Below are 26,394 nucleotides of genomic sequence, written 5' to 3'. Positions count from 1 at the left end.
TCATTTGTCCTTTATTTCTAAAATAATAATGTCTATTTCATTTCTTTCCTGCATTCAGTCATTCATGCTTTATATATTCCTGCTGTTTTTATATTTCCACTCTGAGTTTCTGAATTTCTGATTAGGAGTGGGTTTCATATCTCTAAAAGTTTGTTAAAGTATAACTGACTCTGGCTGGAATACTGTCTTACAGTTTTTTCTACTTTGGTTTTTTAGAAGAATTTGCATCAGCTGACATATTTTCTCATTTTTAATAGTTTTGTACACAAGTTCCTGCTCTTTTATGTTCATTTTGTAAAGACTTATTTTCAGGTACCTTGAAGTTTATGGTACTTTCTGCCTCCATTTATGCTAACAATGTCAGTATGTATACATTTATTTGCTCTCCTTGTTGACCTGTAAGTGTTTTTGGAAAGAATGTGACGAGATTCAGATTTAGGCAACCACCATTTTCCTGGAACAATCCAGACAGGAGGGAAACTTTTCTATATCCTCCCTGTGACACACCCGCCCCCCAAGCTAGATTAATAGCACCATCTCCGTATTCTTAAGTATCCTTCACCACACTATGGTGGAACCTACCACGTTGTTACAGGAATTGATTTACCTTTCCAACTACACGCTGGGATACTTAGAACATATAGCTTTTCTTCAATATAGGTGGTTATGACTTTATTCCTAACTACATTAACTGGATGTGTAACATGACTGCTGCTTACCAGCAATGTAACCCTGAACATGTAAGTTGCTTCACCACTGTATTCTAGCTTCCTCATCTGGTTTAGGAAGTTTGAGGACTGACACGATCTTATTTAAATGGATTACTCTGGTTGATGAGTTAAGAATAGACTAGGAATAGGGACATGGCAAAGGTGGAATCAGGGAAAACTACTTATTGCAGACTATGGCAACAGTACAGGCCGCAGATGAAACAGTACAGATGAGAGATGGTAACAGTTCGGACCAGACTCTACAGAGGTGGTGAAAAGTGGTCAGAGTCTAGATACACTATGAATATAAAATTAACAGAATTTGCTGATAAATTACATTTAGAGTGTGAGGGAAAATTTAAGGAATAAAAGATAATTCCAAGTTTTGGGAGGCCCAGTAACCCAGGGAAGAATAATTTTCAAGGAGAGAGTGACCAATAACATCAAGTGCAGCTGATCAGTCAACTAAGATGAAGATGGATAATTGACCCTGGAATTGACAAGGTGGAGGTCCTTTGGTGACTTTAATAAGAGTGTCTTTGGTATGATTATAGGGACCAAACCTGACTAGGATGGATTCAGAAGAAAAGGGGAGAGGAAGAAGTGAACAGTGTTTACTAGCTCTACTGTAGATTTATACTGTAAAGAGAACCAGAGAAATGGCGAGAGAGGGATATGGGATTGAGGAAAGATTTTTATTTATATATGATAGGTTTATACAATGTATTTATATTGCTTGCGATAGTCCTGTTGAGAGGAAATACTGATGATGCAGGACTGAATGAAATGGGATAAGTGATGTCCTGCACAGGGAGGGGGATGGCCCTAAATAGGAACATGGAGAGCGTGCATAGCAATGGGAAATGCAGAGGCCATGGTCCAGGAGCAGGCAGGCTGTGGAGGTAGGAGTCAGTAAAGTTCTGACTGTTTCTATTTTCTGGGTGAGGCAGGAAGAAAGTTTATCTACTGAGTGTGGGGGAGAGGAGCAAGTGTTGAAGGTGTAAGGAGAGAGGAGATATGGAATATCACCTCACAAAGGAGGAGAGTATGATGGCTTTGGAGTCAAACAAGCCTGGGTTTCAATCCCACCCTCACCTGAGACCTGCTTGGGGCCTTAGGGAGGTTAACCCTCCCTGATCCTACCTCCTCATGGTCAACATGGGAATAAAAATGCCTTAAATACCTGCACCCACATCTCACAGGGTTGTCCTGAAGGTCAGTGAGATGCTATATGTCAACTCCCAACACATGGTGGTCACCTAATAAATACCATTCATTCCTTTCCTACTTTCTTATCTTTTGTTCTCCCATTTCCCTCTTTTTATCTCAAGTATATATGGATGAGGATGAAATTAAGAGTCTCATTGACAATTTTGATATTAAAGAATGAAATAATCCTTCATTTTTCCTTTCTCTTCCGGACCCCTTGGGGCTCTTTCTAACCCTAACACCCAACCAAATCCGTCAGTCAAGCAACCAATGGGTATCTGAGAACCTTCTCTGTACCCAAAGCTGTGTGTGTGCTGGGGTAGAAGAGGGACAAGAGAGAGGATGTTCTTCTCTTAATTAAATAACCTTACGTTATGAGCAGGAAAACGAGAATCAGAAGGAAAGGTATCCCCCACATGCACACGAGTCTAAGACAAAAATAGTGTGCATCCTTCAAGCCCAGCTCTAAGCACGTAATTGTCATCTGAGGGCACCCAGAGACCATCAAGTTCAAACTCTTGATTTTGCGTGACACCCAGAGAAGGGAAGTTCTTCCTCTGGGTCATGTAATTGAATAGCAGAGACAGCGCTGGAATCCAAATATTCTCATCTACTGGCTAGGATTCACTGAATTTTATTTCATAACATTTTCCTCCTCCTCTTCCTCCTTTCTCCTCCTACTATTACTGTTGGTAAAAATTGTTAACATTTACTGAGTGCTTACTATGTACCAGCCATAAATCTATAATGCTTTCCATGTATTACTTCAATTAAATCCATGATGTAGGGTCATTTATTACCTTTTTCTCCCCATAAATGACAAAACCGTGGTCCATTTAACGTATTAGGGAAACCATTGGAAATTGAGGGATTTGGATATGAACACAGCAGTCTGGCTCTAATCCAAAGGCTTACTCACAAATCACCATTCATTATACCTTACTCATCTCCACTGGACGTCAGTTCTCCCACATTCAAACCCTCGAACAGTTAACTCGTGTCTTTGCTTCTGACAATGCTTAGGGCTCTGAGCATTTCATGTCTTGGAATTGTGGGTTTATGCCCACCTCTTCAAATACTCTTCCAAGAATATTAGATGTCAGCTCCTTCAAGGTCCAGAATTCTCTCTCATGCCTAGCCATTTACGCATAGCATTCCTCCCCTCATTTCTTCACTCATTCATTCCCTAATTCAACAAATGCTCAAACAAGTATCCACTCTGAGTCAGGCATTCAGCCAAGTGCTGCGGATACGGCATTGAAACGCAAGACAAGTTCAACTTGCTGACAATTATTTTACGCAGGCCTCTCACTGTTGTGGCCTCTCCCGTTGCGGAGCACAGCCTCCGGACGCGCAGGCTCAGCGGCCATGGCTCACGGGCCCAGTCGCTTCGCGGCATGTGGGATCTTCCCGGACCGGGGCACGAACCCGCGTCCCCTGCATCGGCAGGCGGACTCTCAACCACTGCGCCACCAGGGAAGCCCTGCTGACACTCTTTACCGGAGGTGAGGAGTACAGGTCAGAGAGAATGAGACACAGTAAGATTGTAAACAGGTAAATGATCAAGATAATTTCACACAGTGAAAGTCCTTCAGAGGCAATAAAAAAGGATGAGATTATTAATGTGATCAAGAGCGATCAGCTCGAGACGGCACCACATCCCTCTAGAAGCTCAGGCACATGCCTTCCAAAGTAATTTCCAATATAAATACCACTGCCATTTCTTTTTAGCAACCAGTGTCAGATTATCCTGGACACAAATAACAGGACTTACTCTTGCAATACTGTGCTCTCTGAATACAGAAAAACAAAAGCCAAGAGATCGGCCTTTTCATCTGTCTCTCAGCACCATTTGACAATTTCCTCTTTTTTGACCATGTAATTATATTTTCCAAAGGCCTTATCAGAGAATCCATCTGAGCAGAGGCTAACATCATCACTCAGTAATGTGTCTGTAATTGGAGGGGATCTCATCCGTATTTCACATGAGTTGGACGTGTGGGCTGAGGTGAACGCAAGAGGAGGTCTTATGGGCTTGTCTTTGAAGGATCATCTGTGGGGTCCCATCCTCGTGTCATCTGTACTTCTCATTAAGTCTGCTGGAGAAGGAGGTGAGGATGCACAGCCCTCTCTAGAGACCTATGCACTCCATCCTCAAAGCCTTCTGCTTTCCCCAGTTCCCACTTCAAGCTCCTGGCATATCAGAGTGACAGGAACCCCTCTTTGTGCACAGTACATTACAGTTTACATGGTATTTTCACACCCTTTTTTTCTTCCTGAAGAGACAGACAAAAGCAATTATTCTTGCCACCCTACTTTTACTGATGAGAAACCCAAGGAAACACAGCTAGGAAGCAGTAAAGCCAGAGAGTGATCCAGGGTATCTGACTTTGAACCCATAACAGTAAGGATCCTGGTAGGAAATAGTCACCATACTGAAATTTGGTCATTTGAAAAGAGAATAATAAATTAAAGGGATTATTTACAGAAAGAAGTACGAGCAGGGAGTAGATAAACCACAAGAGATGGCAGACTAACAGAAAGACTGTAAAAAGGGGGTGGAGGCTTGGGAGCTCTTTCCTTCCTGGGCATAAAAGGGCCAGGAACTCAAAAAAGGGGCCACCTGATAGGGCCTGTGGCTTTCAGTCAAAAGTGACCCAGTGCCATGTGACCACACAGAGAAGGAGATAGGGGAGTAGAAACCCTCACCTCCCTCCAACTTCCTGCCTCTTCTTCCTGCTGATGAAATTCCAAAGAAATCTAGATGGCAAAGGAGCCCCCAGATGCAGTCCACATAGGTCAGCCTGCAAGGACACAGAGCAGAGTGGAGCAGAGACGGGAGAGATGTTTCTGGAGAAGCAGATGGAAGATACCCAGCCCAGACCCCAGGCTTTCACCACCATCCTACCCTGTCTCCTCCCCCTTGAGGGAAGACTGGAGTCAGTACCTAAGCACACTCCCTTTTGAAGGAGGTGACATTTGGGTTAATCCCAGCGATTGCCCATCTTGCAAATAGCAGGTCACCTTTTTCAAGTGGCACTTAGTAAGGACAAGCTTTAGGGCAAGGCTGGGTCATATAACGTGTATGTTGAACAGCCTTGTGGCTACTGTAAAAGTTGTCACCATTTTCATCTCCATTGAAGTCAGGAATCGAGGTTGACTCCAAGTGAAGCCCTGAACCCACCTGCAGATGTCTAGCCCATTGCTGCATGGCTCTAACTCCAGGGGGGTAAGCAGCAACCCCCTCAAGCAGTCCAGGACCCAACTTGCAGCCAAAATATAGCAGGAAAAAAAAAAGATCAAGCTATGGGAAGGAGTCACAGTTAGGATGATCAGAAAAGCCGAGTACAGAGTGCAGAAAGGGCTGTCCTGCCCGTGGAGATGCCGGGGATTGGGCCGGCAGAGGAGCCGTGACACTGAGGTCAGTCAACAGGGAAGAAATCCAAACAAGTTGCCAAACTGAGTGGGGAAAGCAGCAGGCATCAAAAGTCAGGGATCCGTGAGCCAAGAAGACAAGAGATGAGACTACGAGGTGAGAGTAAGGGGGAAGACGGGCCTGGGGAAAAGCTGTGGCAGGCACTGGCTCCGAGGGGCCTGCCATGCTACTTCATGTGGAAGGGGTGGCTGTGTTTTAAGGACCCGTGAGGAGACAGCAGCAACAGGCAGAGGCCAGGTTTCCCAAAGTAAATGCCTAACAAGAGCTCCCAGCCAACAGGGTTAATGGACTCGGGAGACAGAAGCTGGGCCAGCCTCTCGGACCCACTCATATTCTTTCCCCCGTTTGATCGTGGCCTTGAAGATTCCCCGATGGCAGGAACATCCATGTATATAAATGATTCCTGATTAGCCAGATACTCCTGTTATCTCCTTGTATTTGTCCTCCTGTTTACTCCTGTCCTGCCCAGATGTGGGAGACCCATCCTCGTTATCAAATTCAGCAGCGGCAGCAGCATGGCGGCATTTACTGAACAATTACCAGGCATGGTACTGAACTACTGATATGCCATGGCAACACCGCTGACAGCCTACAGATGTCATTTCCCCTTCTCTGTTCCAAGTACCTCAGCTTTGTTGAGGGAAATGTGTACCAGCATCATGGAAGGAAGGATGGTTGGTCTAAGGGGTCAATCATGGTGACCCCTTTTCCCTTTGTCATTGTCTCTAGATGCCTTTCATTTTTTTTAACATCTTTGTTGGCGTATAATTGCTTTACAATGGTGTGTTAGTTTCTGCTGTATAACGAAGTGAACCAGCTATACGTATACATATAACCCCCTATCTCCTCCCTCTTGCATCTCCCTCCCACCCTCCCTATCCCACACCTCTAGGTGGTCACAAAACGCAGAGCTGATCTCCCTGTGCTATGCGGCTGCTTCCCACTAGCTATCTGTTTTACATTTGGTAGTGTATATATGTCCATGCCACTCTCTCACTTCGTCCCAGCTTCCCCTTCCTCGTGTCCTCAAGTCTGTTCTCTACGTCTGTGCCTTTCTAGAGGCTTTTCACTGGCAAGGGTGACAGAGTACACGGATAAAAAGGATGGCATCGGTCCCGGATGACATGTCTGAGCACCAACTTATCTCAGGCACTGCCTCATCTAAACTTCCTGTTTAAATAAACATCACGCATCCTTACAGTTTAAACCCCTGTTGTTGGCAACCAGGTATGTCTCACCTGATGCATGTGCGCTGTCACACTTAGTTCTAGATCCCGTGGGGGAGGCGCTATATTAACCTTATCTCATGATTGGGCCTGCAAGAGTGAAGGAACTCGCCAAGGGTCCCACAGCTAGTGGCAGAGCCAGAGTTGAAACCCAGAGTTATCCAAATCCAAAAGCCTGTGCTCTTAACCATGAAACTACACTTTCTCTCACTGTGCTCACCGATGCCTGACCCTGGCCAGCACCAGCTCCACTTCAGCCACAGGAAGTAAGATTTAGCATCATGCCCACGCTCAGAGCATCTGACCCTCATCATACACCCACTTCAATCTTGTAACTCCCATCTTAGCATAGGCTAATTGCTACGGTCTCACCTAGTTACAGAGCTGAGACAGGCCACGCCGATCCAAGGGCAGGGGCACTTGGCTCCCTGCCCTGTTGCCATAGTCACTGCTGTGCGTGACAGGCCAGAGGCGTGGATTACAGCCCAAAGCAGGAGGCTAGAGGCCTGCAGGTAAATACTGTTCCCCACACTGCCAAGGGACAGAGCTGTCCAGACTATCCTACAAGAGACAAAGCAGCCCTCATTCCTCCTAAGTATGTTCCTGCCGTACACCGATGGCATATCAGGCTTTATTCTGTTAAATGAGAAAGCAAATTAAACACCAATACATACAGTGCTGTCTTATTATTGAAAAACAATGTGTTTGCATATGCAAAGAAAAATTCCAGAGAAGAGAAATAAAACTGGTGATAATGACTTCTGTAGAGTGGAGTTAGATAATGACTTCTGTAGAGTGGAGTTAGGGGCAGGGTGATTGGTACCACGTGGTTGTGAACAGTTTGCACCCTTCATGGTGTTTTTTATTTATAAGTTATCCAGTATTTTATTACCTATTATATCATTTATACGGTGGATGCTTTATAATAATTATTCCACTAGATGAAGCTAAAAATAACCTATACTGCAAGAATTTTCACCCCAAACTTCACAGTGTTGCTTAGAATTTGTGTCCTCATAGCTTCTTGTTTTCTTCCTTGTTTTTAATTTTGTGTCAAGTGTGAATCAGGCAAGCACCTTTCATCATTTAAGAAAATTAAAGGAAAAACACGTCCACTGAACTTCACAGTAAGGCTATACCAAAACAGCCTGGGACAATCATGAAATCCAGCCTGAAGAGCTTACTAAAGGGTTTGATGAAAACCCCTTACTGCGGGCCTCAGTTGTAGGTTGAAGAAACAGACCCACAGAATTTTAGGATGGTGATATATCCACCGTCCAGACAAGTATATCCAACTGTATTGACTCTCCAGCAGAGAGGGCACATGCCCCTTAATCCTACCTGTGATTGGCTTTTGTTTGTACCCTCTCTGTAAATCACGTCCACTCCTTCATGCCCGCCAGAGCTCCTGCGGACACAGGACACATGTAAATTCAACTCGAGAGTGAGGCATAGTTCACCCTGTGCTGTGAATCAGACCAGGAAATCACTGAAAGTCTTTTATAGATTAACTGCCTTCCTCGAGCAAAGAATAATCCTCAGAAATTCAAAGCAAAAGGAGGGGATATGGGGATATATGTATACGTATAGCTTATTCACTTTGTTATACAGCAGCAACTAACACAACAACGTAAAGCAATTATACTCCAATAAAGATGTTAAAACAAATTTTTAATTTTAAAAGAAGAAATGCTAAGCTTACTTCATCTTCACCTTTCCCCAGGCCTTTCCCCAGGCCTTTGCATATTTACAAAGCACACTGAAATTTACAACACCTGTTCCCATGCAGGTTCTCATTTCAGCCTCACAATAACCCTGTACAAGCAGACTGAGTAGAAACGATGCCCATTCTATACAGATCAGGAGACTGAGGCAAAGAACATGGAGACTTAACTGATGGAACCACCTAGAATGATAGGATCACAAGTCAGAAGCCACAAATACAGACCCTTAGACCACTCTTCCATTTATTTATTCATTCAGGTATTCACAAATATTTGTTGACTACCTATCATGTGACAGCTCCACAATATACACCGGTGATACAGTGGTGAGCCCTCGGGGTGTATACAGCCTGTGAGAAAGACAGACATCAATCAAATGATCAAAAACCACTCTGGAGGGCTTCCCTGGTGGCGCAGTGGTTGAGAGTCCGCCTGCCGACGCAGGGGACACGGGTTCGTACCCCGGTCCGGGAAGATCCCATATGCCGCGGAGTGGCTGGGCCCATGAGCCATGGCCGCTGGGACTGTGCGTCCGGAGCCTGTGCTCCGCAGCGGGAAAGGCCACAACAGTGAGAGGCCCGCGTACCGCAAAAAAAAAAAAAAAAAAAACACTCTGTAGATAAACAGTTTATGGTGAAACTGTAAAACACAAGAAACTTCTTTCTTTTGTCCTGAAAATTAAGGATAAGTAGAAATGAACTTGATATTCAAGAAATGGCATGTACAGAGATCCTGCAGCTTAAACGAATATGGTACTTAAAGAACTAAAAGAATGTAGTGCAAGAGGAAATCGAAGAAGGAAACATGGGCCAGACTATTCAAAACTTTAAGCTATATTAAGGATTGTGACTTTTAGCCTAAAACTCATAGAAGGCCATTAAACGAGCTTACATGTGTATTGGGGTGGGAAGTGCATATGGTGATCCGGTTTGCAGGGTGAAGTCTTTATGTATCGCCCTAATGTCCATGCCTGTGAAAATGACTCAGATCCAGTGTGCTCACCTACTTCCTTGGCCTTGCTCTCTCATTAGCTCCTGCAGGCTCTAGTACATATCTAATTAGATACCAATAAAAGAAGCAATAATGACAAATGCCCTCCTAAATGGGGGACCCCTACCGCCCAACCCTTTCTTTCACCATCAGTAGTTTTTAATGAGACCTTGTGATTGCAAAGTCACCTTAAAAAACACAGAGAGTTTATCACCTTGAAATAGGGAATATCAAAATTTATATTGGAACAGTGTAAAGCCAGCCATGTAACACTGGAGACTGGTGTAACGCATCTATTTCACATTTGAAGAAATGGCCGAATGGCTCATTTGCAGTCAGTCATGATTTAAGATTAGGTCCCTGGTCATTACACATCAGCACAGAGGCACATGCAAGGCATACCAATCATATGAGGATAATGGGCCATTCGAAGGCCTGACCTCATATTATGTCTGTGGGATTGAAGTCATGAACCTTCTGTCAACATTGTAGATTCCAGGAAGGAAGGAGAGTCTTTAAATCTAAAAATAATTTCACATAAGCTTTCTAGAGTCCAAAGACCAACAGTGGTTGGAATTTATAACAAGGTCGATTTTGGTGCAACAAGGAAGCAGCCCTTTGAAGTGACCAGCCTCCCCAGTCTGAGAAAGTAATACATGTAACTCGGCCTTTGTTGGTTTCAGTTTATAAATGGGATGGCTTACACTTCTTCCATGAGAAGTTAGAAGTGTTATCTTGTCACATGGGAGTGTTAAAAAGATAGAGGAGGAGAAGGAAGGAAGAAGGTAGAGGGGATTGGTAGAGAATAATCTCCCTGAGAAAGGAGTAAAGGTGGGCTTCCCTGGTGGCGCAGTGGTTGAGAGTCCGCCTGCCGATGCAGGGGACGCGGGTTCATGCCCCGGTCCAGGAAGATCCCACATGCCACGGAGTGGCTGGGCTCGTGAGCCACGGCCGCTGAGCCGGTGCGTCCAGAGCCTGTGCTCCGCATCAGGAGAGGCCACAACAGTGAGAGGCCCGCGTACCGCAAAAAAAAAAAAAAAAAAAAGAGTAAGGAACGATCTCTGGACTCTGGCTCCAGCCTGCCACTGACTTACTATGAACCCCTGGACAAGTCATTTCTGTTCTCAGCACCTCAAAAGTCCCTATCTATACGATGCAAGAACATCTACCTCAGAGTGCTTTTACAAAAAAATCAAGTGAATATATAAATCACCTCTTTAAAAAAAAAAAAAAGTCCAAAACACTAACCTCCACTCAGCAATGACGGAGCAAAAAGCCTGAGTTTTTCCCAGCGTAGTGCTGGGCCTCTAAGGGCAAAATGTCAAAGAATTCAAGAAACTGGAATCACAGATTGCCCAGCTCCTTCCTTGCTTCCACTTCAAAGACAGCACCAACTTGGAGAACACTGAGTAACTGCATGAGCTGTGCTGGGGACACACCAGAATGAAACACAGCCCAAGGCTCTTAACCTCCAGTGGAAATGAAATTCCATTCTGGGTAATACCAGTATTCTGAGTATCCCAAAGAAGCCAGCTCATGGCCCCAACTCCAAGCCTGTAAGTTCCTATGTGTGAAATTTGCTGTCAGGAAAGTGATACTCTCAGACTAATAGACTCTAACGAGTAGAGATGCAACAGGACACTCCCGAGGAAGAGTTAGAGACAGCATCACACAGGCCCTTTAAGGAGAAGGGAAATTATTTCTACTCTAATTGCCCCAGAAAACCCTCAGTTGAGGGCCCAGGCACATTAACCAACTGGCTTAGTGTCTCTGGAGCTCCATGTGGGAGATACACTCGCAAGAAGTTAAGATGGGTGGGCTGAGAGACAAAAGTCAACTGAACTGGGGGTTAGAGCAGGGAAAAGCGTGCACGGAAACCTTTTCCTTCCAAGCCTTCTCATCTTCACACCCCATCCCCACCGCACCCCGTAAGAGAAAAGCAGCCGAACAGGTTCAGCTGTAAATCCGTTTCCTTGCCTCCAACTGCTCTGCCTATTATTTATAACATTAATTTAAGTTCCCAGAGAGATAGATGAATTTCTTTCTGGTAGTGTGGAAAGTCAGTTCTTTTCAATGACAACATCTGTACCCCTGGTCTAACTAGAAAACGAATGTAGTATTTGGAATTCTTTTTCCTTTCCAATTAAAAAGTCCTCATGGCTGACTCATGCATTTTTTTATTCCCCAATGCTCCTTTCCAATGAGTGAAGCATAAAAGGAAAGAGACAACTAATGTATAAATGTATTTTTTTTTTCAAAAATACGGTTGCCTCATACCTATTGTTCTGGTTTGACTTTTTATTTTCTCTCACTGCTTTCCTTTTTAAGGAATAACCATACATATCCATCAAAAAGAGCAGAGTAGAATTGTAACACTAAAGATGCAACAAGCTTCAATATTTTCTCCTACAAGAAAACATTATTTCTCCTGCAGCCTATTTTCCCCCCTCCATTCATCCTGTATAGACCCATGCCCATGCAATACAATCACAACTCAAGATGTGTCTGAAGGCATGTAGATGAAATCACTATAAGTTGGAAATGAAGTCTTATTTTCCTTCCTATTTTAATACATCTTAGGCCCTGTGTATGCAATACTGTGCTTCCTTATTAATCTCCTCACGGCCTCAGGTAGCCAACAAACCACCAGATAAAGAGATACAAACCACCTATTGTATTTCTTTTTAGTCCTTTCCATTTGCAATTTTGAAAGCTCGGGAGTGCAGGTGGATAGGGGGAAATGCGGGCCACTCTTTCATTATCCATTTCAATTGATCCTTTCACCTCCTACCTCTCTCTGCCACTGAGGCCACGGTTGACCAAAAGCATATTTAAACCCACCAGGCAACAAGAGGAAAAGATAAAGGTTTTGGAAAAGACAAAATTAGAAATAGGTTTATCTACCGATGTCATTAGAAGATGGGGCAAAGTTAAATTTGGAATCCACCTAATAAGGTTGGGATGAATAAGCCACAGGGTACAAAGCATGAGTCGAAGTGTGAGGGTCTCAGCCAGAATGAGACAGCCAACATGGTAATGTCTGAGCTGTCGTAACAATTAAGCAGCCACTCTCTACTCTGCCAAAAAATCTACAACATGGACTGCATTAAATTGGCCACCTAGACCGTTAGATTCATTCCCTCCCATTATTTAAGTCTTTACAGCTTGGCAGCAGCAAAGGCTTTTTTTTCTGCAGTATTCAGAGGATGTGTTATGTTTTTTAACACCACAACTATCCATCATCTGCTGACTACAGTACACTGCTCTATCTTGTAGGTTACCAAGCTACCAGGGCCTCCATAGCCAGGGCAGCCTGTACCCTCCAAAAAGGCTGTCTGCTGCCACACGTCTGGGTCAGAATACGTCTGAAAGAAAGAAAGAACACAAAGTGGAGGGAACAAAATGCCAACATGTCTTAGATCCAAAAATGCATATTCAGCATCTACTCCAGCAAGAAGGGAGACAAGTGAGAAAAAATAAACGACTGGGCAGCTACGGTAAGTCATCTTTGCTCTCCAGCAGCATGCAGCACTGTCAACCCGGGTATCAATTCAGATGACTGCAAACCAGCCCCCTGCCGGTCTACTACAGAAGCAGCCCTGGGAAGGTGGCATGCTGGGTTGCTCTCCAGGGTCTTGAAGGCAAAAACAAAACAAAAAAAAATCGTACCCTACCTACCTAAGCGCTGTGATGAGCTAGAATCAGAGAGATGCCCAGAAGAGTAGAGGTGGAAGAGGATTTAGAAATAATCTGGTCCTAGTCCCTCTTTTTATACGTAGGGAGCTAAGGCCCAGACACAGTAAATGAATTTCCTAGGGTCATACAAATTTAACGATGTCTTTCAGCTCAAGTTTTCAATCCAGAATGTTCTTGTGCTAAAAAGCCAGATTTTCAAAGTAGAGAAGCGAAGAGTATCTATTTTGTTTAGGAGACCCAGGAAACTATAACATATGAGTTTCCTCATTCACCTGCTTTGTTTACATCTCCTCCTAAAAGCTCTGACGATTTTGGCTCGTGGCTTGAGGAGGGGGGAAGTAAATCTTTGAACCGCTTCTCTCACAGAAATATAAAAGGAAAGACGCCATACCACATTCTCAAAGCCCTGCCAGGACCAACGAAAGATCGTATTACATTGGAGGGGATGTTTCCTTCCCCATTCAGCCTGAGTTACATATTTTTAAAGAAACTCTACAAATACTTATTTTTAAAGGGACTGTGTTGGCATAAAAACCGTGCACCATGATGTTGCAGTACCTACCATGGAACTAGAAGACAAACTACTGGGGAACCATGCCTAGGATTTGGCAGTCAGAATAACTTCAGGGACCTCAAACCCTACACTGCACCACGGATCCACATTACACACTAGATCCTCATCCACGGGACACGAGCCACTGTTTTTATACAGGTGAAAATCTGACTAAACTGTATTCATTTTCAATATGATACTTTAACATCTTTTCTATATGATGGTATATGTTTATAGCACTTCATGATGCTGTGTGTTCATATAGTAGCTTGAAATTTTCTAAGGATTTTGCACACACTCTCTTGCTACATTCCTACAACAACCATATGGTAGAAGAGTTACTATTACTCCCGTTTTACAGATGCAAGAACAGTTTCTGGCATAGGGAGGGAGGAAGGATTAGAGGACAAAACGATGGGAGGAATCTTCAAAGAATGTAAGACACAGATTTCCTGATTTCATATCCCTGCATCATTGCATTTAAGTCACATTTTTTAAATGGCAAAAGCAAGACAAAGGTCCAGCATTCGCTACAAGTTTAGGTTAGACCACAGAGCCCATATGCCTGGTCACTTGGAGAACAGCTTTTCTTCCCCTGTCCTCCCCTCTGTCATATTTCCTTCTCTGTCTCTTCCTGCAGGCTTTCTCTCACCGCCAACTTCATCCAGTCACCCATACACACTCTTCTCTCACCAGCACTATAACTGGCTGTGTAATGCTTATAAGATGAACCTCATTCTAAGCCCAGTTCTCATGTGACTGGTATGGAATCACATCACAGTGGCAAAAGCTGTAAAGCTGCAGAAATTGTCATGCATTTTCACCTGGGATGGTAAGAAACAGAGAGGCTATTCCACGTCCCCAGGAGCTCTTTCTCCTGTTGTCTCCCAGACCTGATTGTCTCCAGCAGAAATCTAGCAATCCATCGCGCACTTACAACATCCCCTGTACTGTCTCCTTGTACTGTTACTTAAATTTACACGTGGGTTATATCCTATCTTCCTAGCTTGCTTGTCATCTCTTCCTGGACAGAAGATCTGGTGCTACCGGGTTAGCTGGACATGAGGCATATGCTGGATCTTCGGTTTTAATTTTGATGATGACTTGTGTGCATGTTTTCCTGTTTGTGAAGTAAATAATCTGTCAGTAGGAGAAGCAGGAGACCGAGAATCTAGGCTGGCTCCTTTGGAAGCATTGGCCTTTGATAGTCATCTCTTAATTTCCCCCTCCTTACTCTAGTGCAAATGTTTGTATAAAAGACAGTGGAGTACATTATACGTGACTTAACTACCTTAAGGAATGTGTGGTTTAATATGATGTTTGTAAATACTTTAGGAGCTCTCTGGAAAGAAGATGCCGTGTCACCATATTTCATTATGAAAAACCTAGAGATATAAACAGATGCTCATATCCTGAAGTTACTCTGAAATATTCAAGAGGAACCTTGAATTACTGACTTGTTCAGTGATGTATAGTAAGTTTGTTTTCCTGGTTCTGTATGTTCTTCAAAATCAGTTGTACGGAAACACTGAATGTGCTCTGCAGTGAATAAATAGCGTGTGTTAGAAGTAAAATCTAAATATGTTTACTGTCTAGAATATAATCATTAACGGTCAGAGTGACAACCGGGCTGCAGGTGTGTGTGTGTGCACACGTGCTCTGTCCACCTGCGCACATTTGAACAAATGAGGTGAGAGTTCAGAGCTCCATTACAATGGGACTGTGTAAGAGAAATTTTTGCAGCAGTGAGGCAAGAGGAGGTGGGATTTGTGTGGGGAGACCTGCATATTGCAGAAACTTCTGGCTGAAGGCTGGATACATGTACCATTTGAATGGAAAACACTTTTGAGTCCGTTCCTCCACTGTCACTTCAAGACCCAGATGCTGGGAGTAACGCTTTTCAGTTCTCTCTACTATTATGAGCTGCTATTATGAGTTGTCAGAACAGCCTGCTCACAAGGCTTCCATCTGAGTCCACGATTTTCCTGATATCCAAGGACCAGGGCCAATCACTGGGGGGGTCCTGGTGGCTTCAGAATTCAAACGTACTGGACAAATAAACCATGGATTTCCTGATGGCAAGAACTCCTAATGCTTTGTATCTCCACAGCCTGGCAGAGATAGTGTGTCCAATACTTTCATTGGATGGATTGACTGAAAATTAAGAGTTACCAAATAAAGAGAAGGAAAGAAAATCCCTTTTGTGGTGAAAGAACTCTTAGGCCCTGGATCCCCGATGTCAATGGATTGTGGGCTTTGAGTAATGGGGAGAGGCCACGGGGTGAGCCGAGAATGGAGCTGGGGAAGCTGAGGAAGATTAGTTCAGGCCTCCTTCTCAGCTTTGTTGGCAACTATTAATACCAAGGCAGCTAAAGAAAAACCTAAGGCAGTGGAGATAATCAGGCTGGCCACCCAACTGAGTGGTTCCTTTTATGTTTCTAGCTTGAGGTGATCTGCTACCCACACTCTGGGAGTTTCTAACTAGGCCCAGCTGAACAGCTGAAGCAGGGAGAAAAGTGTGTCTCAATAGCAAGCAGAAAGTGTTCAACTACCAACTAAAATAGCGGTTGCTTTTCTTGTGACAATTTGTGTTATTAGGTCTGAATGGGCTCTGTTTCTCAATTCTAAAAAAGGTAGAAAATCCTGCTACATTCCAGTTCCTCAGAGCAAAGGAACTGCCTGCCATCTTCTCTTCCTGATTTCAAGTGTTTTTATGGTTCCTGGACCTTCTGTAGATTCTCTCTCCTGGGGAGACTTCCTGGCATGGTTATAACTTTGTCTTGGGAAGGACATGAATTTCAGAGGCAGAGAGGAGAGAAGACAAGGTTGGGGAGTTAGATCCTGGTTCACAGTTTTGGCTCTATGCTTTTTATGTTATGTGATTGAGACTGAGTTACTTACCATCTTGGAGCCTTTCTAATTCCAAATCTGTAAAATGGGTCTAATGAAATTGCCCCCACACCACATGGCCGTCCTAAGGACTATTATACTTAGCATATTAGCTGGCCTATGGTAGATGTGCAATAATAGATGGAGGTCCCTTCCCTTATGCCAAGGCAATGGGTTCCATTAGTAAGATTCCACATCTTACCGAACAACTCCAAAGACTGGCAATATAAGACAAGGGGAGAAAAATACTAGAAATAAAGAACAGACTGCTAACACTGAGTCTGGCTCTTGCCTTGCCTCATATTCTAAGTCCAGTGACAACAGTCCCTCCCGTTGGGCTAAACAGGCTAGTGGTTACCTAAACAGGCTAGTGGTTACAACAGGCATGCAAGTCAGACTCGGGTCCAAATGCTAGAGCTGGTGGCACAACAGTGAGAGGCCCATGTACCGCAAAAAAAAAAAAAAAGAAAAAAAAAAAGAAAAAGAAAAACAAAATCAAATCCTAGAACTGCCACTTAGCAGCAGCGGGATTGCAGAAATAGAATGTAACCTCAGCTCCATCGTTTTATTTATTTATTTATTTATTTTGCGCTACGCGGGCCTCTCACTGTTGTGGCCTCTCCCGTTGCGGAGCACAGGCTCCGGACGCGCAGGCTCAGCGGCCACGGCTCACGGGCCCAGCCGCTCCGCGGCATGTGGGATCCTCCCGGACCGGGGCACGAACCCGTGTCCCCTGCATCGGCAGGCGGACTCTCAACCACTGCGCCACCAGGGAAGCCCAGCTCCATCATTCTTAAATGATAAAAATAACAGCCTGAGTGATGAATTCATCTATGTAAAGCACTTGGCACTGTCACTAGCACAGTCAACACTCAATAAATATTATCTATCATATCCCCATTTATCATCTGCCCAGCACAACTCTAGCAGGTGACAGGTTGAGAAAAATATGACAGTGTAACTTTAAGGGTAAAGGAATCAAAAAGGAAGAATCTCACGGCAGTATGAAATACATAGCTTAGAGAATAAAAATCAGCCTTTCTGAATCCACTCTCTGTGAGGGTGGCCTAGATAAGTAGTAGAGCAGCATCTTGATAAACAGACCAGAGCTTCTGCCACCCTAAAATCAACCAGTCCTGGCTAGCAAGAAACTTCTGAAGAAGATATGTTTATTCCATGTAATAGACACTAGCCCACCTTAAACTTTCCTCCTCCCTACTGGGGATCTGCTTCAGGTACTTATATTTCCAGGGTCCCTCACTTATTTGTTGCAGCCCAGCCTGTCCTCCAGCTTCTACCACACCTCTATATTTTTTTTCAGGGGAAAGCACGAACGCAGTCCCCCACTACCACAAACTATGCAGTCGAGTTTCCCACATTTGGGGAAACCGCAGGTGCCCCCTCTATTTAAACCACGGGTTTTCAAACGCGAGTCCATGCACCAAGGCTAACCTGCCTGCCTAGGAACTGTCCGGAGAGCTTATAAAGAATATAGTTTCACCCTCAGAGAATCTGATCCACTAGGTCAGAGATGGCACCCGGCTACTCGTATGTTTTTTATAGGTTCCCCAGTAATTCTTAAGTGTAGTCAGGTTTGGGAACTCTGTTTCTAGACTTTTCCTGCACCAAAATCAAAATTTACCTCCTCTATGGCCCAGTCGTTCCCAGCCTCTCTTTCCCTAACCTATCTAAAAAACCCATTTGTGTTGGGTCCATAAATCATTAACTGGCAACAACTTTATGCTTTCCCTCCAAGATCTTACATAAAGAAAAACATGTTATGTCATGAACCAAAGTATAAAAATTTTCAAGAGAAGGGAAATAATATTTAGAATCTCCTCAATCCATTCCGTATAAATGGGGCTGACCCTAAGGCATACTGTGGGTTCCAGCTCTCCTGTTCTCTCCCTACTTTCCTGGTAGAGAGGCCAGGATATACAGTAAATGAAAGCTCGGAGATGAAGAGACACCACAGACGTGCAGAATACATAATAATATAACAGTAACAACCACCACCATGTACTGGGTGCCAAAGGCCAAGCACCGCCCAAAGCACTTTATGTGAATTATCTTTTCTAACATTAGCATCTGTGAGTATGTGCTAGTATTAGCAGTCCCAGTTTACAAATTTAAAAACTGGGATGAAAAGATATTAATGTGCCCAAATTCCCACAGCTAACAAGTGGCTGAGGATGGCAGAGAAGACTATTTCAGAGGGACCAGAGCATTTTGCAGGCAGGAAACCTTCGATTAGCAGAGACATATCCTCTCTCCTCTTTTGCCTCTTCTCTAGAGAGGAGAATATGGGGAAATAGAAGATAAAACTTTTGAAAAGAGGAAGCAAAAAAATTGCAAAGCAAGAAAACAGTGGTGCCTCCAGGACTTTTCATTTGGGAATTACTAAATGAGGACTTCGAGGCTCCTTTCTGGCCTATGGCATAGGGGGATATGCAGGACCCTTCTTCTCTCCCATTGGGGCAGCATGAGTGGTGGGTAGGGGGGAGCACGCGTGCTCCCTGACAGGCCACTTTAGTTCTAGAGAACTGAAAGAGCCAATAAGCTCTTGAAGGTGGAAGTGGAGTTAGTGACTGAGGGCTGGCTTTACCTAGACTGCCCAGCCCACGGTAAAAAGGAGTTTGTGGTTTCTATGGACACGTCGTCCATAGGCACACACATTACATCTAGTTGAAGCCACGATTCTTCAGAAAAATCCAGAAAGCGCCCGAAATAGATGACATCAAACTGTACCAAGACTCACTTTAAGATGGTGGGACTTCCCTTAAACCTGACACTAGTTTCTGTTCTCTGCCTCTCCAGGTCCTCTTCTAAAAGAGACTGCAGAGCTGGAATGGCAAGTACATTGAAGTATCATCTCATCAGAAATGCAGCGTGGAGCTGACTGACCTCGGATTATGCTTCCTTCTATTGGGTGCCGGAAGGGAGGCTGTCCCCAACATGCCTGTGCCTTATCCTGGGCCCAAGAGAACAAGTTCTGTAGCCGAACAATCATCTGAACTTTGACAGTATCATTAATGAAAACCAACAATTCAAAGCTACCGTGCAGCACCAAAAATTCTCTATAAAAGTCCTCCGTAAGGACTTTCAGTGGGTTCTGGAGAAATCAAAATATTCCCCTTGACCACCTGACCACCATCATCCAGCTGTCCAGCCACAAGTGATCCAAGAGACCAACAGTGCCCTTTCTTCAGCTGGCAGTCAACCTCCCTGCCCAGGGACGGACACTGGAGCCAGTATCTCCTTCTCAACCCAACCCACAACCTCCTGTGAAAGCCCCGACTTCAAAATAGTCCTGCCATCCTCCGACAAGCTGGGAGGCTCATTCCTCTGCAGAGGATAAATGGCATCAATTCCAAAAGATTCAAAGAACAGCCTCTTTAAGAAGTTGCCATTTGGAAAAAATATTTAAGCAAAGCTGTGCTTGATGAAGTCGAATAGGATTAGCCGCTCCACTAGCACCGCCCTCTCAGATTCAGTCGAAGGTAGACCAGCTCATTCGCTTCCAAGTGGAACGAACTCAACAGCAATATATCACACTTAACTGTGATCACAGCTCCATGGAATTCCAGCTGGTACCTGGAGTACACCGAGGTGCACTTAATATTCCCCCATCTATAATCAACCTTTTGTACATTTCTTCCTAATTGCCGGATATGTTTCCATTTTAATGAACTGTTTTCTTAACATATTACAGATGGTCATTCCAGCACGCCTAATGGCCCATTTCTGTATGTTAAATGACGATTAGGGTCCTTTGGTTTGTTTCCCAGCAAGGCTTGGAGGAGGTTGGCTTTATCCCTTCCCCACTGCTCAATTTCAAGGGCACAATCACGAAAGATCAAAGGCAAAGTCATACCTGTTGCAGTCGACGTGGAGCAGGAGATGGGAGGCACTAACTGATAGTGAGACCTTGTGCCACTGTCCGTCAGCCATCCGGTACGGAAGTGCCTCTGTCCTGGGCTTGCCGTTATGTATGTAGTGGTATCGAATCTCATCCCTCAGACCACTGCTCTCCAGTTCGAAATAGCTGTATGTAAAGAACAAAAATGTGTTTTATTTTACACAGCCATCATCAATCCTCATGAATTATTACCAGGGTTCCCAGAATCTAAAATTAGCTCAGCTTGACCCAAAGAACCACAACCCACAATCAATTGTACGGTATGGAACCCAATTCACCTTTTGTCTGAGAGTCCTAACGGTGACATCTTGAAGCCCTGAAATGGAGACTGAATGGTCCGCTGTGAGTGACAGGCCACAAGCTAATTAGCAAAGCTTGGTGCAGTGTCGCTTAAGCATAGTTCAGAATGGAAATAAACTGTCAGAGAAGAGATGAGTAAGGCTTTTTTTTTCTTTTTTTTTTTTCTTTTTTACTTCCCTCTGGACAAGAAGCTATAAGTGAAGAACAGCTCTTAGATAATCAATAGGGGAGCAAAGTTTGAAGCTACTCACATGTGTCAGTATTTCAAAATTTGATGGAATGAAACATACAATTAAGTTTTTCTTTCCCCAGATTGTTACCTTCTTTTTTCAGACCCATGAAAAACTTTGAGCACCACCACTGTAGTCTACACTTTAGTCATAAAAGGCCGCCAACTTTGGGACACTCCTCAGTCACACACCAGGGCTGATACTTTCACGGTTGGCAGGCCTACTTCGTCTCCTACGTGGCCCTTCTGAAATGTGTCACCATGATCATCAACAACACAGGGCCCGATCTCACTGCCGAGCACTGCACTAGGCATTTGACATATACTATCTAACCTATCGCTCACGAAAAACTGTAAGACTGATATTACCCCTTTTGAAATATTAAAAAAAAACAACTGACATTCCGGAATTAAGTAACATACCCAAGCCAGGATTTAAACTCAGGTCTAGATGTGACAGTCTACGCACTTCATACCAGTTTGGTGCCCATCCCAGAGGCACAGGACAGAGTAGTAAAGATGGCCTCAACTGGCACTATCTCCCAGCAGCTTATTCATACAGACAACTCAAGAACTACTCGCCTAGACAGATAACCAGGTTCAATCCCAAGATCTGCAAGGACCTACTGCTTCTCCTCTAACCTGCTGAGTTGGCCTGACCCCACTAGCCCGGGCACATCTAATCCAGAACATAAAATGCATCTTCCATGAGGACTGAGATGAATATATCATGAAACTCAGCCTCTATTATGCATAACTTCCAAATCTCACGTCACAGATGAAAACAAATGCACATTTCTTGCTCATCTTTCACAGAGATCTTCCCAAGAGAGCACTGCAGGGGAAGCAAAATCAAGACCAGCCTCTGACTATCTCATTTGCACTATACAAAGAATCAGGCCCAAGATGACAAATTGAAAATGTTACTCATACTATTGCAGCTGACTCCTGGGCCCAGGTACATACTTACTAGTAATAATATAATACATATTTTTTTAAGACTACTAAGGAGGAAATCCCTTAATATAGAAGACATTCATTTTAAGAGAATTTCCCAATTTTTTTCTAAGCAGCCAGGACACTGGAAGGATCGAACAATCAATCAGAAGACTTAAAAGGTCAGGAAAACCTTAGAGATTATCTAGTCATTCATTAATTTATTCGTATCATGACTGAACACATAGTGAAAAGCCAAGATGGGATTTAAAATACAGATCCTGTTCTCAAGATGCTTTGAGAATAGTGAAAAAGGAAATAAAATATGTGTCCCTCCCTCCAAAAAAGCTAGAAATTGGCCTAAGAGAAACAAACGGGAGGCAAAGCTGTCATTTTAAAAGTGACTGGCGGGCTTCCCTGGTGGCGCAGTGGTTGGGAGTCCGCCTGCCAATGCAGGGGACACGGGTTCGTGCCCCAGTCCGGGAAGATCCCACATGCCGTGGAGCGGCTGGGCCCGTGAGCCACGGCTGCTGAGCCTGCGCATCCGGAACCTGTGCTCTGCAACGGGAGAGGCCACAACAGTGAGAGGCCCGCGTACAAAAAATAAAAATAAAAGTGACTGGCGTGTGCTGGAAATGGGCCAAGTGCTTTCATAAACATCTCAATTAATTTCTTCAAGGTAAATATTATCATCACTATTTTACAGATGAGTTCACAGATGATCAGAGATATTAAGTACCTTGCCAGAAACCACACAGCTCCTGTATGGAAAAGCAGTAGGACCTGACACCTGAGACTGTACCAAGATCAAACACATCACAAGAACACTTTCAATCACTTTATTTTGACCAACAAGCTACTGCTGGGGGAAGAGACATGACCTTGAAAAGACCTCAATCAATGACAATCAAAAATACTCCAGATAACTTGAGTCATAAAAAAAAGAAAGAAAGAAAAAGAGAGGCATATATATTTAACAAGATTTGATCATTATTCCTGGGGTTATGGCCTCATTGAGCAAATGCTCAATGTATTATAAACAGATCTTTAAAGATCATTTTGCAATGAATTGGACTAAGTGGGTACCCTTGGGATAATCACAAGTATACAGTTATGAGAAAACAAATGTGCCCCAATGTTAGGCATATGGATACTTGTGTCTTGGGGTAAAGTATCTGACAGCATCATGCACATATACAAAAACTGCTGTATCTCAAACAACTTGGATGAAAAGTCAAGATGATGTGTTTAATTTTAAAAAAACCAAACAAACATGTCAGAGTTGAGAACTGCTTACAGGTGACAGTAATTCCCCAGCATTTCTGGCCTGCAGACAGGGCCAAATCCTGTGGCCTGAGAATGCTCTCAGGCAATTTAAAAAAGAAAAAAAAAGGTTGGATAACTGCAGAAGTGGCCCTAGAGATGACAAAGAAACCAGATGGCTAAGTGATATCTGGATAAAAGTGTTTCATGAGGGACTTCCCTGGTGGAAGTGCAGTGGTTAAGAATCCGCCTGCCAGTGCAGGAGACACGGGATCGAGCCCTGGTCCAGGAAGATCCCCCATGCCACAGAGCAACTAAGCCCGTGCGCCACAGCTACTGAGCCTGCATTCTAGAGCCCATGAGCCACAATTACTGAAGCCCGCATGCCTAGAGCCCGTGCTCCACAAGAGAAGCCACCGCAATAAGAAGCCTGCGCACCGTAACAAAGAGTAGCCCCCGCTCGCTGCAACTAGAGAAAGCCCGTGCACAGCAATGAAGACCTAATGCAACCAAAAATAAATAAGTAAATACATTTTTTTAAAAAGTGTTTCATGAGTACTGGGAAGGGGAAAAGGCAGGATTTCCAGGCAGTAACCCTCTGCTAATACAGATGTACGGCTTAGTCCTGAAAGCAACATGGAGGAGGTGGCCGTTCGGCCTGACAGTGCTTGAGTGTAGCCTAAAGGGTAGACTCATGATTTGTAGTAGAGCCTTGTTACTCAAGGATGGTCCACTGACCAGCAGCGCCATCACCTGTGGAAATTCAGCTTATGGGGCCCCAATCAAGACCCACTTGAGTCAGAATCTGCATTTCAATAAGATCCACAGATGATTCATATACACATTAAAACTTAAGCAGCACTGTGGTAGAGTACACCAGGTGTTGCTTTACTTCCTGGCCAACTAGTCACGGTGAGGAAGGAGATGTTATGGGCAAGTAAGAGTCATGTGGTGCTTGCAGGGAAAGGAAGGCCACTGGAAGAGATGGTAAGCCAGTGTCCAGTGAGCTCTCTGCCCCGAATGCTTTAGGGTCCTCCCGGGAGTTTGCAGGAAGGGGCAGCTGTATGGGTGATAACGTTACCAGCCAGATTTTGTGAGCAGCAATTCTCCCCTTAGCCTGGGACCTCAGCCAAGTGTGCTGTTCTACTGAACTGTCTTGGCTCCCAGAAAAACCTGTGCATCCTTCAAATATTTGAAAACAGCAATGACAGTCACTACAAAGTGTTCTCTTTCAGATCAAGCATCCCCAGCTCTCTCTTTTATACTCCTGTCCCCCACCCAGACTGAGTCCTTCCTGGTCAAGGATGCTGTCTTAACTACTCTTTGCAGATCCTTCCCCAACTTGGTCACCACGATCTAGGTATGGTAAAATGGATCAGCTTCCGCCGTAAATACAGCATCCAGGAATAAAGACTCCTCCTCTGGGCTGTACACAACTCTGACTGCATCTAATGCTGACACTGACTTCCAAACATCTAATACTACAAGTCCTTTGATACAAGATGCTATGAGGGTGAATCATTTCCCATTCTGTATTTACATAGCTCAATTTTTTTCAACCTAAGGCCTTGCTTAAGTGCTAGGCAGACCCTATCCAGAATCAGCATGAATAATTCTCCAAAGCCCACGCTTGAGTATTAAAAACAATCAGTTACTATGAACTGAAGTCAAACTTCACAAGACTACCTGAATCCCATGCTATATTCATAAATAAAATTTAGGAACAATAATTCCAAATGGCATAAATAGATTAAGATCAACAAAGTTATTTTTATTAAAATATTTGGCATTTTCCTGAAAACTTACACTACGGAATCCATTTCTTGAGAATATCAGATAGACCAACAAGTAACTATACACACTCAAAAGTTTGAAGTGGTTATTGCTGGATGAATGTGTTTCTTCCATATACTAGGATGAAAACAGCAAAAGTTAATTTTAAAATGGTATCAAGAAATTCCCTGGCGATCCAGTGGTTAAGAGTCAGTGCTTTCACTGCCGTGGGTCCAGGTCCGATCCCTGGTCGGGGAACTAAGATCCCAGAAGCCTAGTGGCGCGACTATATAAATAAATAAATAAAATAAAATAAAATGGTATCCAGTGCTAATTCATTAGTAAAGACAAAAAGTTTCTAAGAAAAAGTCTCTTTTCCAGCGATTCCACAAGGATATATATTGACTATTGGAGAAATAACTACATCCCCAAAGAACTCCAGAGTCACTGTAGCACTGGCTTACTTTCCAACAGCTCTCCTGTGCCCCTGAACAGCCACTTCCTGGAAGTCTGGGTGGGGAGGTCACGGCAAAACGGATTTGGGAAACAAGGCTACTCCTACCCAATGTGTGTCCCTGGCAGGGTTACTGGGACAGGGAGAAAGCCAGGCAGGCCACTACCTACTTTCTGTAAAGGGAAACAAATCATCACAGGTATAGGAAGCACCTGTGTGGACCATTCCCCCAAATCCGGAAAAATACCAAAGATGATTAAAAGAAAAATTTCCTAGCATACGCTCTAGAATTTTGTAGGACCTCAGGAAAGGTTACTTCTACCTTTAACAATATAGCTCACACTTATTTAATAATAGCCAAGCAAGACTCTTGGGCATATATCCAGAAAAGACGAAAACTCTAACTCGGAAAGATACATGCACCCCAATGTTCACAGCAGCACTATTTACAATAGCCAAGACATGGAAGCAACCTAAATGTCCATCGATAGATGAATGGATAAAGAAGACGTGGTGTGTATATATATACACACACACACAGAATACATATATACAATGGGATATTAGCCCTAAAAAAGAATGAGATAATGCCATTTGCAGCAACATGGATGGACCTAAAGATTTTCATACTAAGTGAAGTCAGTCAGACTAAGACAAATATCGCATGATAGCACTTACATATGGAATCTAAAAAAAAAAATAATACAAATAAATTTATTTACAAAACAGAAATAGACTCACAGACTTAAAAGTCAATCTTATGGTTATCAAAGGGGAAAGGGAGGAGAAGGATAAATTAGGATTTGGGGATTAGCAGATACAAGCTACTATACATAAAATAGATAAACAAGAACCTACTGTATAGTACGGGGAACTACATTCACTCTCTTGTAATAACCTATAATGGAAAAGAACCTGAAAAACAGATGTATCTATGTATAACTAAATCACTGCTGTACATCTGAAACGAACACAACATTATAAATCAACTATACTTCCATTAAAAAATAATAATAAATACCTATGGTGCTCATTACCAGAAAATGACTATAGGTCTTTATATTTCATATCAAAATAATCTCTACCG

General features: G+C 43.6%; 1 protein-coding gene across 3 annotated transcripts in view; it reads right to left on the bottom strand.

Annotated features, from left to right (window-relative positions):
- The window catches only part of NELL1 (neural EGFL like 1), an 876,133-nt gene that overhangs the window by 728,541 nt on the left and 121,198 nt on the right, over positions 1-26,394 (bottom strand). For 2 of the 3 annotated variants that reach the window (XM_065883022.1, XM_065883023.1), the window contains exon 4: positions 20,308-20,478. The exons of the other annotated variant lie outside the window; for it this stretch is intronic. In XM_065883022.1, coding sequence (XP_065739094.1) covers positions 20,308-20,478 — 171 coding nt within the window. The remainder of the gene's footprint in view (positions 1-20,307; positions 20,479-26,394) is intronic. 3 annotated transcript variants of the gene reach the window in all.

Source organism: Phocoena phocoena, chromosome 8, assembly GCF_963924675.1.
Source record: "Phocoena phocoena chromosome 8, mPhoPho1.1, whole genome shotgun sequence".
In the NCBI taxonomy this organism is placed as follows: domain Eukaryota; kingdom Metazoa; phylum Chordata; class Mammalia; order Artiodactyla; family Phocoenidae; genus Phocoena; species Phocoena phocoena.
The sequence above is the reverse complement of the archived record's forward strand: the minus strand, read 5'-3'. Positions and strand labels throughout refer to the sequence as shown.